Here is a 15,267-nt window from a genome sequence, read left to right as displayed (position 1 = left end):
ATTTTAGGACCAGTGTGTCAAAATAGCAAAAATAAGTGTGGTTAGCTTTGATGTGGTGGTTCAGTTTACAATTTCATTCTTGATGAGGTGAACAAGAACATAATCCAGTACTGTGATACCTGAGCCAAAACTTGTCCAGTTTTGAAGTTCTGTTTTCAGACCAGATAGGCAGAAATAATTTGAGAGGATCACAGGAATTTTTAAATCAAACTACAATTGATAAGAAGCCTGCATAGCAGTACAGGAATTTACCTGATGCTGTTAATTTCAAATTATAATTGAGCATTAAGCTAATTTTGTAATTATTAAAAGAAATTATGCTGATTTTGGTACTTATCTGCAGTTGTTAAATCATTCAGCAGAAAAAGTTCGAATTTCTATTCCCTTGTGGTACTGATAATGGAACATATTTTCCCGCTAAACAGAGCTGCAGCAAAGTCCTGGAGTTAGTTTGTAATCATTAAGATTCCATTAGAAAACCCTAATTATTCCAGTGTAGCATGCTATTTTGAAGTTAAATTATGACTCGTGTGATTTATACTTCAGCACTTTTTGATAGCGTTCCTGGGACACCAATACCACATGGTATCTTCACAGATAACCACATGAGTCTGTGAGAAGATGTAGGGACCAGATAGTTTGGAAGAAGTGTGTGGGATTCACTATTAGGAAGAGAGGTTTGGGAATTAGGAAGCAGAGAATTGGAGGGGAAGTGATGAAAACCAGGGCAGCTCGTACTGCTTTGAGAACAGCTCTTCACAAAAAGTCATTGGCTTCAAGCTGAACTGCAAAGAACTGCTGGCTGCTCTGAGGGGAACATTGGCAACCTTTGGTTTGTTTTCAATGCCTTGCTGTAGGTTCCCTACAACATCATTGGGTGGCTTGAGAAGAACAAGGACCCGCTTAATGAAACCGTAGTAGGCATTTTCCAGAAATCCTCCAACAAGCTCCTGGCAAGCTTGTTTGAAAGCTACATTGGCGCTGACAGCGGTAAGCAGCTCACATGGGCTTCCTTTGGGTTTGGGATGCGTGCTTGGGGATGAATTTCAGAACCTAAGCAAATCTCTCAACTGCAATTGCCTCAGTGTTAGATGGGGCAGTGACTAATTATTTAGATGTGCACAGAAGCTGTAGGAGTTTGCCAGTTATAGGAAGGAGACCATTTTCTCAGCTAGGTTGAATGTATAGTACCTCTGAGCAAGGAAAGCTGTGTTGCGAATAATCCAGCAGGAATTTGAGTATGCAAGTGTTCAGAAATGCAGCCAAGTGTTGCATCAAAGATTGTGTACATAAATGCCAACGAAAAAGAACAGCTCTTGTTTCACATGCTGTAGTACTCCTTGCTAGCCCCCGTGAAATAAATAAGAAATACCAAGTTTAAGAGGCAGTTTTGGAATATTTTATTGGATTAGTGGCAAGTACACACTGAAGGTAGCAGGACACCATCCCAAATTGGTCATAGTAGAAGGCTTTGCCAATTTGTCTTCCTTTTTGCTTGCTGCTGTTTTTCTTTTATTTGACAATGTACACTGTACTAATGTACAATGTAATAATGTATATCTGAGAACATATTTAATCTCTGTCCTTTACATAGAACTCTTTATTTGTGAGAAGACAAGTAGCAAACATTCAGAAAATTGATCTTAAGTAAATGACTGGTATTCATTACAAAGATGTAGCTCTTATGCCCTGAAGTTGCAATCACTTACAGCCTGTTTATCAGAATCTCATTTCAAGAGGTGCTCTTGTCATTTATCACATAACAATTTCCTAGGAAGCAAGCAGGCTGAAGACTTCGTAATGGGAATGACATGAAGCCGAATGTAAATAGCAAACATCCTCCCATGAACAAATCCTTGCAAGTTACTAACTGCTTATTTGCCTGTGGATATTCTGGTCTGTCTGAATACTACCTTGCTTTTCTTTGGTGTCAGGAGAAAGGAACAGCCTGTCCAGATTAGCCTTTTCCACTCCCAGCAGTATCACCTTCTGAAAGGGAAAAGCCTGTGGATAATTGCATCAAGCACATTTCACTCTTCACTTCTCCTTTTATGTTGACAGGTGACACAATGACAGATCTCCTGGGAATGATCTAATGGCCCACTGCTTAAGAAAGCTGCAGCAGCTGCTGTACATTTTTGGGTCCTGTCATGAACCTGTGAAACTTTGTAAAGGTCTTGTCAGAAACTAGCATTCCTTGGGAGAGCATGAATGATTCTGACTCCAAAGCTTTGAGCAAAATTCAAGGGATGCAAAGTTACTATTATTTCCCTCTATTCTAGACAAATCTTGCACAAGTTCAGTGTCTGCATAGCAGAGAATCGGTTTCTATACAGTACAATGTGTAGTACAAATTTTCTGTAAGCATTATTTTCTCTAAATTTTTCTACATTATCTCACTCTATGAAGCTTTTAACAAACTACAAATTACTTTTGTTAAAAGTTTTTTTCTGCCATATTCATATTTATGGGCTTTTCTGCATAAGAAATGATGAAGCATAGATCTGAATTGCAAATGCAATCCAGAAATTTTACAGTGGTCTTTGACAAAATTCCTAACTATGGACAGAGAGCTGCAAATGTGTGATGTATCACACATGATTTTCAGAATGTCTTGTATAAAATTTGAGCAATCAGAGTCTTTTAGTCAAATAGAGCAGCACTATTAAAATGGTCTGTTTTCCACACTCTGCCTGCATCACTTACTGAGATATGGTTTGGTTTGTGCTTCTTTTTTTCTCCTTAGGTGATCAGGGTGGAGAAAAGAAACGCAAGAAGGGTGCTTCGTTCCAAACAGTGTCCTCATTGCACAAGGTTTGCAACCTCTACTCATCTGGTGGTTTGAGTTAAGACAAGAATGTTAAGGGCTTTAATGGACAGGGAAAAATTGAAATCCAAGATTGAAATTTGACTTGTGGACAGTTATTGACCTTGGCTAAGGAAATACACTGCTATTAAAACTGCATGCCAGGGGCTGCTCCATTTCATCATCTTGGACCAGTCAGGACATTGTTTTTTATACTGTGTCTGAGAAAGATTCACAAAATGAAGCCAACAACCTATATCACTTATTTTGTTGCTTACAGCTTCATGCTTGTCTCTGGAACAGGAATTGATTACAAGTAATTTGCTAGTCCCTATCTGATTACTGCTTGTAATTGGATCCTAGGATTAGAGCATGGAAAACAAAAAGTTGTTGAATGAAGTGGCATAAAGCCTTTTGTTTCCTCAGTTATTCCCTTCTTCTGGCACTGGCATGTGATCCTGGTGGAAGCTGTCATTAGGAATCATGGCTGAGGGGAAAATGGGGCTATTTAACTTTTTATACCATTACTACCATTTCTATGGGTAACAATGAGGAAGCTGTAATGCAGGTAAACCCCAGGGTGGGAAGGATGTAGTTGCCCACTAATCATACCATTTTATCTTGTTTGGAGATACTTCCCATGAAGGGAAATCACAGGAAACAGAGATCTGTATCTTACCAGCTGATGAGGTATAAAGGGGGCTGAAGGGGCACTCAGACAATAATTAATAAGCCACACATAGAAGCCCACTTTCCAGCACATAGGCAGCTGTTAGTACCCAGCTCAGATTGTTGTCCTGACTGGCATATGAGGACTCTGCAGTTTGCACAGACGTGCTGATGGCATTGCATTCCACCTCCCATGGTCTCCATTTTCTACTTACTGAACAAAACACTTTCCCCAGAGCCTGGTGATCACTGAATGGTTGGCTTCTTCTGAGCTAGCTTGCTGTCTGCATAGGACATGTCTGATTAAGACCAATAAAGGGAAAATGTTTTGCCAGGAGACAAAACTCCAGCCTTTATGAGGAACAGGTGGAAAATGTGGTGCTTTCCACCTTTATGAGATGGAAATTGTGAGCTCTTCCCACTGAGTAGGGAAGTGACTAGGCAAAGATGCAGTTGGCTTTACTAAAATGCTCCAGCAAATGATGCTGAGTCTTGCTTGCTGTTCATCTGGGGTTTTGAATTTCTGAGGTTGTAAATAAAACACGTATCTTCTTTGCTAAAACTGATGTGGAGTCCTATAATAATGTTAAATTGTACTTTGGTTTATTTGAACATATTTCTCTCTAATAATTTTGGTAAGCTTATCATTTTGTCAGAGAATTTTTAGAAAAATGAGCTTCTTAAATTAGCAACCATCAAACCAAAGAAATAGTGGTTGGAATTCCACTAAATCGCTAAAGCTAATAATGTTTTTAATGTGTTTGTTCTAGGAAAATTTAAATAAGCTGATGACTAACCTAAAATCTACAGCCCCTCACTTTGTACGATGCATTATCCCAAATGAATCAAAAACTCCAGGTAGGAAAAAGGCAATGGTCTTAAAATTTTAGAATATTTCACTCTGTCATTTTATTACTCACTTCTGAGTCACCAGATTGTACTTAAATACTGTCTGCACTTTTTACCTAATCCAATCATGTTGCTCTCTCAGGAGATGACATCTCACATTTTCCAATTTCCTTGGGGAAATGAAGATGAAGCCCTGTGGAGAAACTCCTTTTAATTTAGCCTTGTTTTCCCCCTGCAGGGGAGATGGATGCGTTCCTTGTTTTGCATCAGCTCCGCTGTAATGGTGTCCTGGAAGGCATCCGCATTTGCCGGAAGGGTTTCCCGAACAGGGTGCTTTATGCTGACTTCAAACAAAGGTAATGCAGAGCTATGACTGTCTCCTGTTCCATCCAAGTTTACCTTCCATTCAGTTCGCCTGACTTGGATGGCAGAATTCTGCTCTTCCTTGTGTCTGTGTAGATACATGGCAGGAGATTACCCTGGGTGTTTTGGTTTGGGTTCTTTAAATTTTGGGGGAAAAGGAAAAAACCCCTAAAATGTAATCTAAGCTGATTTTACACATTTTTCATTTGTTATTAACAGGTACCGCATCCTGAATCCAGGAGCAATCCCAGAGGATAAGTTTGTGGATAGCAGAAAAGCTGCTGAAAAACTGATGGCATCTTTAGATGTTGACCATACCCAATATCGTTTTGGGCACACCAAGGTAACCAGGAAAGACTATCATTGCTTATGTAAAGAGAAAAGTGATAGATCTGGTATTTAATTTGCAGAACAGGACACTGCAATTTCTGGTGGTAGTGTTTAATGGGGATTTAATAATAGAAGAAACGAGCAAAATAGCAGCAAAGTGATAGTAAATTCTAAGCTGTGCTAGAGGAAATTCAACTCTCTGGCTCCCACAGAGCTTTTATTAGAGCAATTCTACAAGCAGACACAGCACCAGCTGATGCTCCATGCCCCCTAGTAAAACAATCGCTTATTTAGTATAATATAGGTACATTCAGACATAGATGGACCACAAGATCAGCTGCATCTTTTGAAATGAAGCCATGTGGAATTCTCACATGATCCCATTAGTAGGGATTTCTGGGAGTCAGGAGTTGTGGTTCAGCTGACCTACTTAGAACCTCTGCCACAGCTGAAAGGTATTGTGGCAATAAAATTGTTTGGCCTATTCAAAACTGGGGAGATAAAACCCAGTTTTAAAACTACTCTGGAACTGTACAGCAAAGTGCCTTATGCAAGCAGTATTTGGCCCTCTATACTCGCCTAGGTTATAATGTGTCAATAAGAATAGAGAGTGAATCATTTCAGCAAGGTAGCTGACATGTAGCTCTGATATAAATCGTTCTTTGTGGTGAACTGACATCTATGCATGCACCAGGTGTTCTTCAAGGCTGGTCTCTTGGGCCATCTAGAAGAAATGAGGGATGAGAGACTTGCGAAAATCTTAACGATGATCCAGGCCAGAGCACGCGGCAGATTGATGCGGATTGAGTTTCAGAAGATAGTGGAGCGCAGGTATGAAGGCACCCCCTTAAATCTTAGCAGATAATAGTAATTACCATTTAATTATAAGTTGAGTAAAGCTATTAATTACAGTCCCTAAGGCTATAGATAACCCTAAATTAAAAGCTTTACATCTATGTGTGATAAAAATAATAGCAACTGTATATTAATTGCCCGCAGCTTTGGTGAAAATGAGATTTGGAAATTTTTTGTGTCTCTGAAAATGAAGAGATCTGGAGGAAGTTTCTCTTATCTCTCGGAAATTAGTAAAGGTTCCTAATATTGCTCAGAAAAAAACAATGAAACTGACTGAGAATGAAAACAAAACCCTTCACTTTTTCAATTCAGGCTAAGATTTAGGGAGTTTTTTTGTTTTCTCTTAAACCAGGGACGCCCTTCTTGTAATTCAGTGGAACATCCGCGCTTTTATGGCTGTCAAGAACTGGCCTTGGATGAAGCTTTTCTTTAAGATCAAGCCTCTCCTGAAGACTGCAGAAACTGAAAAGGAGATGGCCAATATGAAGGAAGAATTCTTGAAACTGAAGGAGGCCCTGGAAAAATCTGAAGCCCGGAGGAAGGAACTCGAGGAAAAGCAAGTCTCCTTAGTTCAGGAAAAAAATGATTTGCTTCTCCAGCTCCAAGCTGTGAGTGCTCATATAGATTTATATACTTATTAGACATTGTTTGAAACTCGAAGGTTTACAGACTAGAGTGTTAGTGGAATTTAATAAAAATAAGCTGTTGATACTGCCAGAGCCTTTCCAAAACTCAGAGTGGATAGAAGTTCTTATGTTTTAGCATATAACCAGGTGGGCTAACAATGCAAATCTCAACAGATTCTGTTCAAGGTACTGTCCACAGCAGTAACACATGCAAGTAGTCTGGTATGTGACTGGTCATGCTCACGACTATCTCATCCTTCTCTGTTAATTACTTGTCTTCTGAAATCAAGAATAGAAAATTTTCCTTGCACTACTTTGTTGCTTTCTATCAGGCTCCCTGACCAGTTACAGGCTAGGGGACAAGTGAGGGAGAAAAAAAGTCAGTCATTGCTGTTCTCTTTCTTGTGCCACACCAGGAGCAAGACACTCTGGCAGATGCTGAGGAACGCTGTGACTTGTTGATTAAATCCAAGATTCAGCTGGAAGCCAAAGTCAAAGAACTGACAGAGAGGGTTGAGGACGAGGAAGAGATGAATTCTGAGCTGACTTCTAAGAAGAGAAAACTGGAAGATGAGTGCTCTGAGCTCAAGAAAGATATTGATGATCTCGAAATAACACTTGCAAAAGTAGAGAAAGAGAAACATGCTACTGAAAACAAGGTACATTCAGAACTTCACCATGTATTCAAAAGAGGCTGGGCATGGATTACCTTTGCGAGAAGTGCTACGGGTCTTCTGATGGTTTTACACTGTTTGTTACACAGGCCACACTGAAGGATCAGTAGATACAGTAATTTGACTTTATGAGGTAAAAATTGTTACCTCTGAGCCTAAGTTTCCTTTTTTTTGAAGTGAGTCTTACTGCACTTCAGCTAAAGAATTATACCTATTTGTGGCATTTTAAAAGTAAACAATCTTCTGCTGTAGAAGATTGTTTCTGCTTCTAGGAACTCCTCCAGATGTCCTCCTTATAGAGTGTCAATGGAAAAAGTCATCTCCTGCTCTTCCCAGAGAGAATCAGAAGCTGGAGTCTAACAACAGGAGTGACTCTGATAGGAATTTAGTATGTTTGAAATAATGTACTACCCCCACACCAAAAACTGGCAGACATTAACTCCCTTGATGGCAATTTAACTCAAAAAGCCATGAGGTGCTGGGAGGGGAGAGATCCATTTCTTTCTCTTGTTTTCCTGCTTACAGGTTCAGATCAGATAGTCATTTGAGACTATTCAGACCAGATAGACATTTAATCCCTTCCTTCAAAGTCTTACAAACACATCTTCCTTTCTCATCCAGGTCAAAAATCTGACAGAAGAAATGGCAACACTTGATGAGAATATCAGCAAACTTACCAAGGAGAAAAAGTCCTTGCAGGAATCTCATCAGCAAGTTCTAGATGACCTGCAAGCAGAAGAGGACAAAGTCAACACACTGAGCAAAGCTAAAGTGAAACTGGAACAGCAAGTGGATGATGTAAGCTGGCTCTTCCTTTATGTTTCACGAGGCTTGTTTGACCATCACTTACAGCAGACCTTTCATGAGCCTGAAAGGTTGCAAACCTTTGAAATATATTCCCCTTTTAGAAATGTACTCCTTGTACTGTCTGTAAAAGTTATAATTACAGAAACACCACCAAAATTGATCTGTGTTCAGCCTTTCAAAGGATTGCAATAACAAGGGAAAATCCTCCCAACTTGCACTTGCAATGTAACTGGCATGAAGTCAAACAGAACTTCACTGTTAAGAGAACTCTAATGCTTGCACAAATCTAAAGCATGGACTATTTTGTTCTATTTGTTTAGCACCATATGCCCACTGGCTGCTAGAAAACAAAACTTGTAAACTAGTATGCTTGTGCTTAAGTGCTTCTGCTTCACAGCTCACTAGAACTCAGCACTAGCTCACTAGAACGGGGCACAGCCTACATCTGACTGTTGTAAACCATCTGTGTTCAATATATTTATTAAGTGACTTTGCTCCTAAAGCTTGAGGGATCACTGGAACAAGAGAAGAAAGTGAGGATGGATCTAGAAAGGGCAAAACGCAAACTGGAAGGGGATTTGAAGCTGACCCAAGAGAGTGTCATGGACTTGGAAAATGATAAACTGCAGATGGAAGAAAAGCTGAAAAAGTAAGAAGTTGATTATGTTGTACCAAATAAAGCAGCACAGTTACAGTGTCATTTAAGAGCCTTCAGGTGTGTCATCCTGTTCTGATGGTAGCTGAAAGAAAATTCCATTATGAAAATGTGTAGCCAAGGAGGGAGGCAAAAAACCTCTTGTGTACATGAAACCTGGAACACTAGACTTCATTAAACTTTCCTACATTAAAAAAAGCAATCCAGAAACTTATTAATGTTTTTCATTGCTTAGAGGAGAAAGCTGAAGAAATTCTATAAAGTTGTTAATCCTAACTAACTGTGGCAGTATTGTTAGGAGACCTGACTGTTAAATATGTTTTTCCATTGAGTCTGAAAATAGCGTTGCTTTTGTATGACACAAAGAACCAGAAATATAATTGCACAAATGCATGCAGAGGCTTGGCTTGGAAACTGCTGCTCAGAGAAAAATGTGTTTTCATGCAAATTGCAATACATGAGAATTGTTTTAATTTTTAGATACGTTAGAAGTTTTATTGAACAACTCTTTAAAAATTTAAAAATCCTAACTTGATGCTTCAAGGCAAATTGTCGCAGTAGGATTTTCCTTTCTGTGCCAGGAAAGAATTTGAAATGAGCCAGCTGAATTCCAAGATAGAAGATGAACAAGCTATAGTGATGCAGCTGCAGAAGAAGATCAAGGAGCTTCAGGTCAGCTTGCTTTTTTATTGGATATCTTAGGACAAGTTTCTCTTTGTGCCTCACTGAAAGACCTTGCAGAAACTTTTCACAGCTAGCTGCAGCTCCTCTTTGAGACACAAAGTGGTACATCTCCATAACTTCCTAGACAGATCCCTTTTTTCCTCAGGATGGTTGCTCTATAATGTCTCCTCCCAGTAGCAGGACAGATGACCACAGAATGGTAGTGATTTCAGGCAAGGCAGAAAGGCTCTGGTGGCTTTTTTTAAGCAAATAATATTGTTCCAAACCATGGAGGCAAGGGTAGTTACTGGAGAGGAACTCAGCAGTGATAAGCATGGATTTGAAATTTAGAGAAAAAGTTAAAACACACAGAAAATTTTCTGCAGAAATTAAAAGGCCAAGGAAATTCAGCACAGTCCAAACACAATGTCTGGACCCAAAAACAACAGCTCCACCTATTTTGTTAATAAAGAATATTTGTATAACTTGAATGTAAAGTGCAGATTGGTGAAAACAATCTTATAATAAAAAAGACTGCTTCCAATAAATATCCATAATTCCAATGTTATTAGTTATATGGTTCTACACACTGCTGTATTGAAACCCTGTCTTAACACTCCTAGAGAGAAATTACTCCAGTCATGGAAGTTTTAAAATGAGAATTTGTTGCTGTTACTCCTACTAGCATGTGACTCCTCACATGTATTTCAGCTGAATGTCAAACCTGTGAACATCAGGTCAATGCATCTTGAATTAGAACTTGCAGCAAGATGTGAGTCACCATCATTACTGTAGCTCAGGATCTGATTTACTGGCACAAATGGGCAAGTCCATTAACTGCTGAGATTCTGCAGTGAGAGGAAATGTGGGCTGGCAGAGGGTTTAACAGTTTGTAAGGTGCCTCATGGTCTTCTGATGGGAATAGCACTGACCCAAAGGTGTTCATGTTTCTCTGGCAGGCTCGTATAGAAGAATTAGAAGAGGAGCTGGAAGCAGAAAGAGCTGCTCGAGCCAAGGTGGAAAAGCAGAGATCAGATCTGGCCCGAGAGCTGGAGGAACTGAGTGAGCGGCTGGAGGAGGCTGGGGGAGCCACAGCTGCCCAGCTGGAGATGAACAAGAAGCGCGAGGCGGAGTTCCTGAAGCTGCGGCGGGACCTGGAGGAGGCCACGCTGCACTACGAGGCCACGGCCGCCACGCTGAGGAAAAAGCACGCGGACAGTGTGGCCGAGATGGGGGAGCAGCTGGACAACCTGCAGAGGGTCAAGCAGAAACTGGAGAAGGAGAAAAGCGAGCTGAAGATGGAAGTGGATGATCTCTCATCCAACATGGAGCAGATGGTCAAGGGAAAAGTAAGGGTCCTGAGGCTTCCCAAAGCCCCCCAGGTCATGGGTAGCTAAGGCTGGTCTGAAGGTTTCCCAGGACACCTGCTATGGCTGAAGTGCTTTAGAAGGTGGTGTCTTGCATCATGTCTTCCTTACCCAGCTGGTGGTAGAACCTTTCTTCCCTAGACATGGGACAGCAATTAAGATGGCCTGTCTGAAGCACACAGTGTTTCAGTCCCAGGCATATTATTTATCCATGCATCTCAGGGCACAAAAACATGCCAAATTAGGCACCTCCAGGCTGGTGACAACCAGAGTGATGACATCCAAGTCAGGATATCTCCCACCCTAAGCAGAGTCCTTTCAGATCCTGCCCTTGGTTCACAGTTTTGATCTATGTTAGCATGGAGTGCAAGAAAAGGCTTGCATGATCACACAATGTATTTTCACTTCCTACAGCAGAATTGTGGATTTTGTTTCCTGAGTAGATAATCTCAGTAGCTTTCAGAGCACTCAAAATAGATTTCTTTCAGTGCAAGTGAGGAAAAGAAATGTCAGTATTTTCAGAGTTAGAAAGCTGTCATCAAACCCAATTTATGATGAATGGCAATTAAAGCAGAATCAGTAGAGCAATTATCATTGGAGGTGATTTTCCCATCTAGCAATTATGAAGTGGCTATGCTTGAACTTCGTAGCATATGACTGCTGCTGAAGTTCTTGCAGAGCCTTTTTACACTGTTGCTTACATCCAGAACACAGTTCAGGGAAAACAAATGGGGAAGGGGATCTAATGGGGAGTCCCATGTCCTGAGATCGTAGACATGGGGCTGCTCCTCCCTGCTCTACTACTGTGATATTTGTGTCTTTGCTATCTGCCATTCCTCTGAAAGACAAACACACAGAAAAAATTATACATTTTGAAGACTAGAGCTTCCAAATGATTGCCAGAAGGCTACAACTTTCTTTGTCTTTTCTCCTGATTCCCATTAGGCCAATGCAGAAAAGCTTTGTCGCACTTATGAAGACCATCTGAACGAGACAAAAACAAAACTGGAGGAAATGACTCGCCTCATGAATGACCTCACCACTCAGAAGACTAAACTCCAGAGTGAGAATGGTATGTCCATATTCTGCCCAGATAGAGTGTTTCCCAGGAATTTATCAGGCACCTCTGTACTGCATCAGTGAGATGTGTTCTGCCATGGCATCTGCTCTGAAGGTGGCAGGATTGGGATTGCTGAGTAGAGCAGTAGCTTTGTGTCTTTTGACATTTCTATCCTCAGTATTCTTATAACCTTGGTGGGGACACCTTGCCTTGGACTGGCTTTTAAAACAAACCTACACCCACATTTATCAGCATACAGTGATACCATCTCATGAGCCAAAATGGATGTGCCAGCTCAGAACGCAGGATATGCCAGGCTGCCTAGGTACCTATTGTTTCAGGAACAAGGATATGTGCATCTAGAAATACTGGAGAGAAAAAGGAGTTGGGCCTGTGTGAATCCCATGTTCCTCAGCCTGACCTTGAGCACTGCACCCTAGAAGATGTTCACATATCCTCTAACTTCTTGCTACCTTTCTGGCCAGAGCAGTATTATTTAATTTCTGCATTCTTATCAGATACCATAGTTCTGTGTATTTTCAAAGACACGTTTTTCATTTACTGTTAGTTGTAACTTCTGTGTTTCCTGTAAGACGGCGGTTTTCGCCCTGCAGTGACACACTTCCTGTGCCCAGTGAAGTTTTCCTTATGTTTCATCTGTTCTGTATACTGGTCTTTGTGAGGTTCTCAAGGGTTCTTTGCAGTCCTCTGAAAAGAAGTCTGTAGAAAAGCAATATAAAACAGTGAAAAAAAGTAAAACCAGCTACAACCACCCTTGAAAGTAAGTATCAGTCTAGTCTAATCCACAAACTGAAGTAAAATTAATGAATCAAGCTGTTAACAGTACAAAAACCCCCAAATGACCAAACAAGAAAACTCAAGTCATTAAACCCACCCAAAAAAAGGGGAAAAAAAAAGAAAATCTGAGAAAAACTATCCTGGTGAAGTATCTGATGGTTACAACTTTGGAAGAAGCTTCACAACAGGTCAATCACAATCACTGTGAGTTCTTTTCCTCAGCAGAATTGGATGGGTGGAACTACTATTTTTGACTGCAACTTTGTCATTTCATCATCTTGCTCTTTTTTTGTTTGTTTGTTTGTTTGTTTGTCAAATCTTGTGGCAGGTGAGTTTACTAGACAACTCGAAGAGAAGGAGTCACTGATAAGTCAGCTGTCCCGGGGAAAAACATCCTTTACACAACAGATTGAAGAACTTAAGAGACAGCTAGAAGAGGAAACCAAGGTAATGCTTTATCTGTGTCCCATTCCTTGAAATGGAATGGCAAAAAGTGTTCATATTCATGTAGCCTTGATAAAAGCTGAAATGAGGCATAGGTGTGACAGTGATTGCTACTAATTGTGCTGATCTAAGTTCCTGCCCCTGACTGAGGCATGTCACTAGAGAAAAGTTTGGGAAAATCATTGGCATACATAAATGCTAAACGAAACTTACCCAGGAAGACAGCCAAAATCTCAGATCTTACATGTTAAAAGTTTGGGTTGTTTCTCCAAAGTTGTTAAATTATCCTCAGTCTTGATGTCTTTCTCCTCATGTCACCAGTTAGGGATAACTTCAAACAATTTTCACCTCACTTGACCTGGACTGTCAAAGACAGAGGCAAAAAGGAAAAAAGAAGCTTAAGCTTCCATTTGAATTTCTAGGGGCTGTTTGTTTTGGTTTTGCTGTAGGTAACATTGGAATGTTATGGCCTTTCTATCCCTGCAGTCCAAAAATGCCCTGGCTCATGCCCTGCAAGCAGCCAGGCATGACTGTGATCTCTTGCGGGAGCAGTATGAGGAGGAGCAGGAAGCCAAGGCAGAGCTGCAGCGGGCTCTCTCCAAGGGAAATGCAGAAGTGGCACAGTGGAGAACAAAGTATGAGACTGATGCCATTCAGAGAACTGAGGAGCTGGAAGATGCCAAGTGAGTTACGAGGGCTTCAGCGTGCCCTTGACTGGTGGAACCGGGTCTTATTGTGTGCTAAGGAAATAGGGTTGGAAAATTTCCTGGTTGGAAAGTCCCTCTGACTCAATGCTGTAATTTGGGGCTGTCCTTCTCTTCTTCTTATTGCTGGGCAGGTCAATGTTTCTGCTGAGTGCTTGTCTCTGGAGCAGTGGCTGTGGATACAGGGGTTAATTTGAGAGCCAACAAAATTAGATAGTCCTACTTAGTTATGCCACACTCTCTTACATTGCCCCAGCCCAGGACTATGTTTCCTTGGTCTTGATTTCCCCTTCCCACTGGGAGATGACAGCTGCCCTGGGAAAGTAGGGCGGAAAGTCATGTTGGTTCACACTGTACAGCTGCTCCCAGTTACCAGGCTCAGGTTGCTGGGCAAGGTCTCTGAATATCTCCAACTTCTACCTCTGCACATCTCCGATCTGCAGGATCTTACCACACTTTCAGCATATTTTCCTAACGTAGTATCTCCACAATCCTCTTTCTAGGCCATCCTTTCTTTCCAGCACCTCTTCTTGCCAGGACTCCCTATTTTCTCAATCTAAATAGTCTATGAACAAAAGCCCAGGGCATGACCAGCCTCCTAACTGGTGGTTGTCTCATATCTCTTAATTGGAGGAAAATGACACTGTCATTTAGAGCAGGTCTTATAAAAAAATTTACAACCAGCCTGTACTGGTTACAGCTAGTAAGTAGCTAGCTGGTGCCTGAGAGTTCAGAAGTTCAATTTCAAATATGCACAGACACACACAACATAATGTTTTGCCACATACCAGTATTTGTAATTTAACCTGTTTTTTCCCATCATAGCCCCTTCTCTCTAGAGGCTCAACTTCCCTCTCTGTTCCTCTTCCCCTTGCCCCTTCCTCATCCTCACCCCCTCCCTGTTTTCCCTTTAAGAACTGATTAATTATTGCTTGAATTATTGCTTTGGTGTCAGTTTTTCTGGATAACAGGCCGCAGTGACACTTGGTCATCTCACTGTGTCTTCCCACCTGGTAGGAAGAAGCTCGCTGCTCGCCTGCAAGAGGCTGAGGAAGCAATTGAGGCAGCCAATGCCAAGTGCTCCTCTCTGGAAAAGACAAAGCACAGGCTGCAGAATGAGCTGGAAGACATGATGATTGACCTGGAGAAGGCCAACTCAGCAGCTGCCTCGCTGGACAAGAAGCAGCGTGGTTTTGACAAGATCATCAGTGACTGGAAGCAGAAGTACGAGGAGTCACAGGCAGAGCTGGAGGCTTCGCAGAAGGAGGCCCGTGGCCTCAGCACTGAGCTCTTCAAGCTGAAGAATGCCTATGAGGAGACATTGGACCACCTGGAGACTTTGAAAAGGGAAAACAAGAACCTCCAAGGTAGGCTTCATTCAGGTCCCACAGCCAGTGCAAGAGCCACATCACAGCAGATGGCTGGAGAGATGCAGGTGCCCTGCAGCATCTGTGAGGAAAGACATTTGTCTCATCCTGAGAGGAGCTTTCTGATGTCATTTGAGACACTGGTGCTGCCAGTGAATGTTTTTGCACATGGAGACTGGTATGGCCAGAGCAGAGAAGGCCTCCCTTTGCCCCCCTGTCAATGAAACTCA

At 41.4% G+C, this 15,267-nt stretch overlaps 1 protein-coding gene across 1 annotated transcript in view; it reads left to right on the top strand.

The window, feature by feature from the left end:
• MYH15 (myosin heavy chain 15) overlaps positions 1 to 15,267 on the top strand; it is a 45,538-nt gene that overhangs the window by 19,111 nt on the left and 11,160 nt on the right. The window contains exons 18-33 of the mRNA XM_058825030.1: positions 858 to 990; positions 2,747 to 2,814; positions 4,246 to 4,333; positions 4,563 to 4,680; positions 4,907 to 5,030; positions 5,712 to 5,848; positions 6,225 to 6,480; positions 6,915 to 7,157; positions 7,794 to 7,970; positions 8,483 to 8,628; positions 9,216 to 9,306; positions 10,257 to 10,646; positions 11,610 to 11,736; positions 12,851 to 12,969; positions 13,453 to 13,649; positions 14,688 to 15,037. Of these exons, the coding sequence (XP_058681013.1) occupies positions 858 to 990; positions 2,747 to 2,814; positions 4,246 to 4,333; positions 4,563 to 4,680; positions 4,907 to 5,030; positions 5,712 to 5,848; positions 6,225 to 6,480; positions 6,915 to 7,157; positions 7,794 to 7,970; positions 8,483 to 8,628; positions 9,216 to 9,306; positions 10,257 to 10,646; positions 11,610 to 11,736; positions 12,851 to 12,969; positions 13,453 to 13,649; positions 14,688 to 15,037 (2,764 nt within the window). The remainder of the gene's footprint in view (positions 1 to 857; positions 991 to 2,746; positions 2,815 to 4,245; positions 4,334 to 4,562; positions 4,681 to 4,906; positions 5,031 to 5,711; positions 5,849 to 6,224; positions 6,481 to 6,914; positions 7,158 to 7,793; positions 7,971 to 8,482; positions 8,629 to 9,215; positions 9,307 to 10,256; positions 10,647 to 11,609; positions 11,737 to 12,850; positions 12,970 to 13,452; positions 13,650 to 14,687; positions 15,038 to 15,267) is intronic.

Source organism: Ammospiza caudacuta, chromosome 2 (assembly GCF_027887145.1).
Source record: "Ammospiza caudacuta isolate bAmmCau1 chromosome 2, bAmmCau1.pri, whole genome shotgun sequence".
NCBI classification, from domain to species: Eukaryota; Metazoa; Chordata; class Aves; order Passeriformes; family Passerellidae; genus Ammospiza; species Ammospiza caudacuta.
The sequence above is the reverse complement of the archived record's forward strand: the minus strand, read 5'-3'. Positions and strand labels throughout refer to the sequence as shown.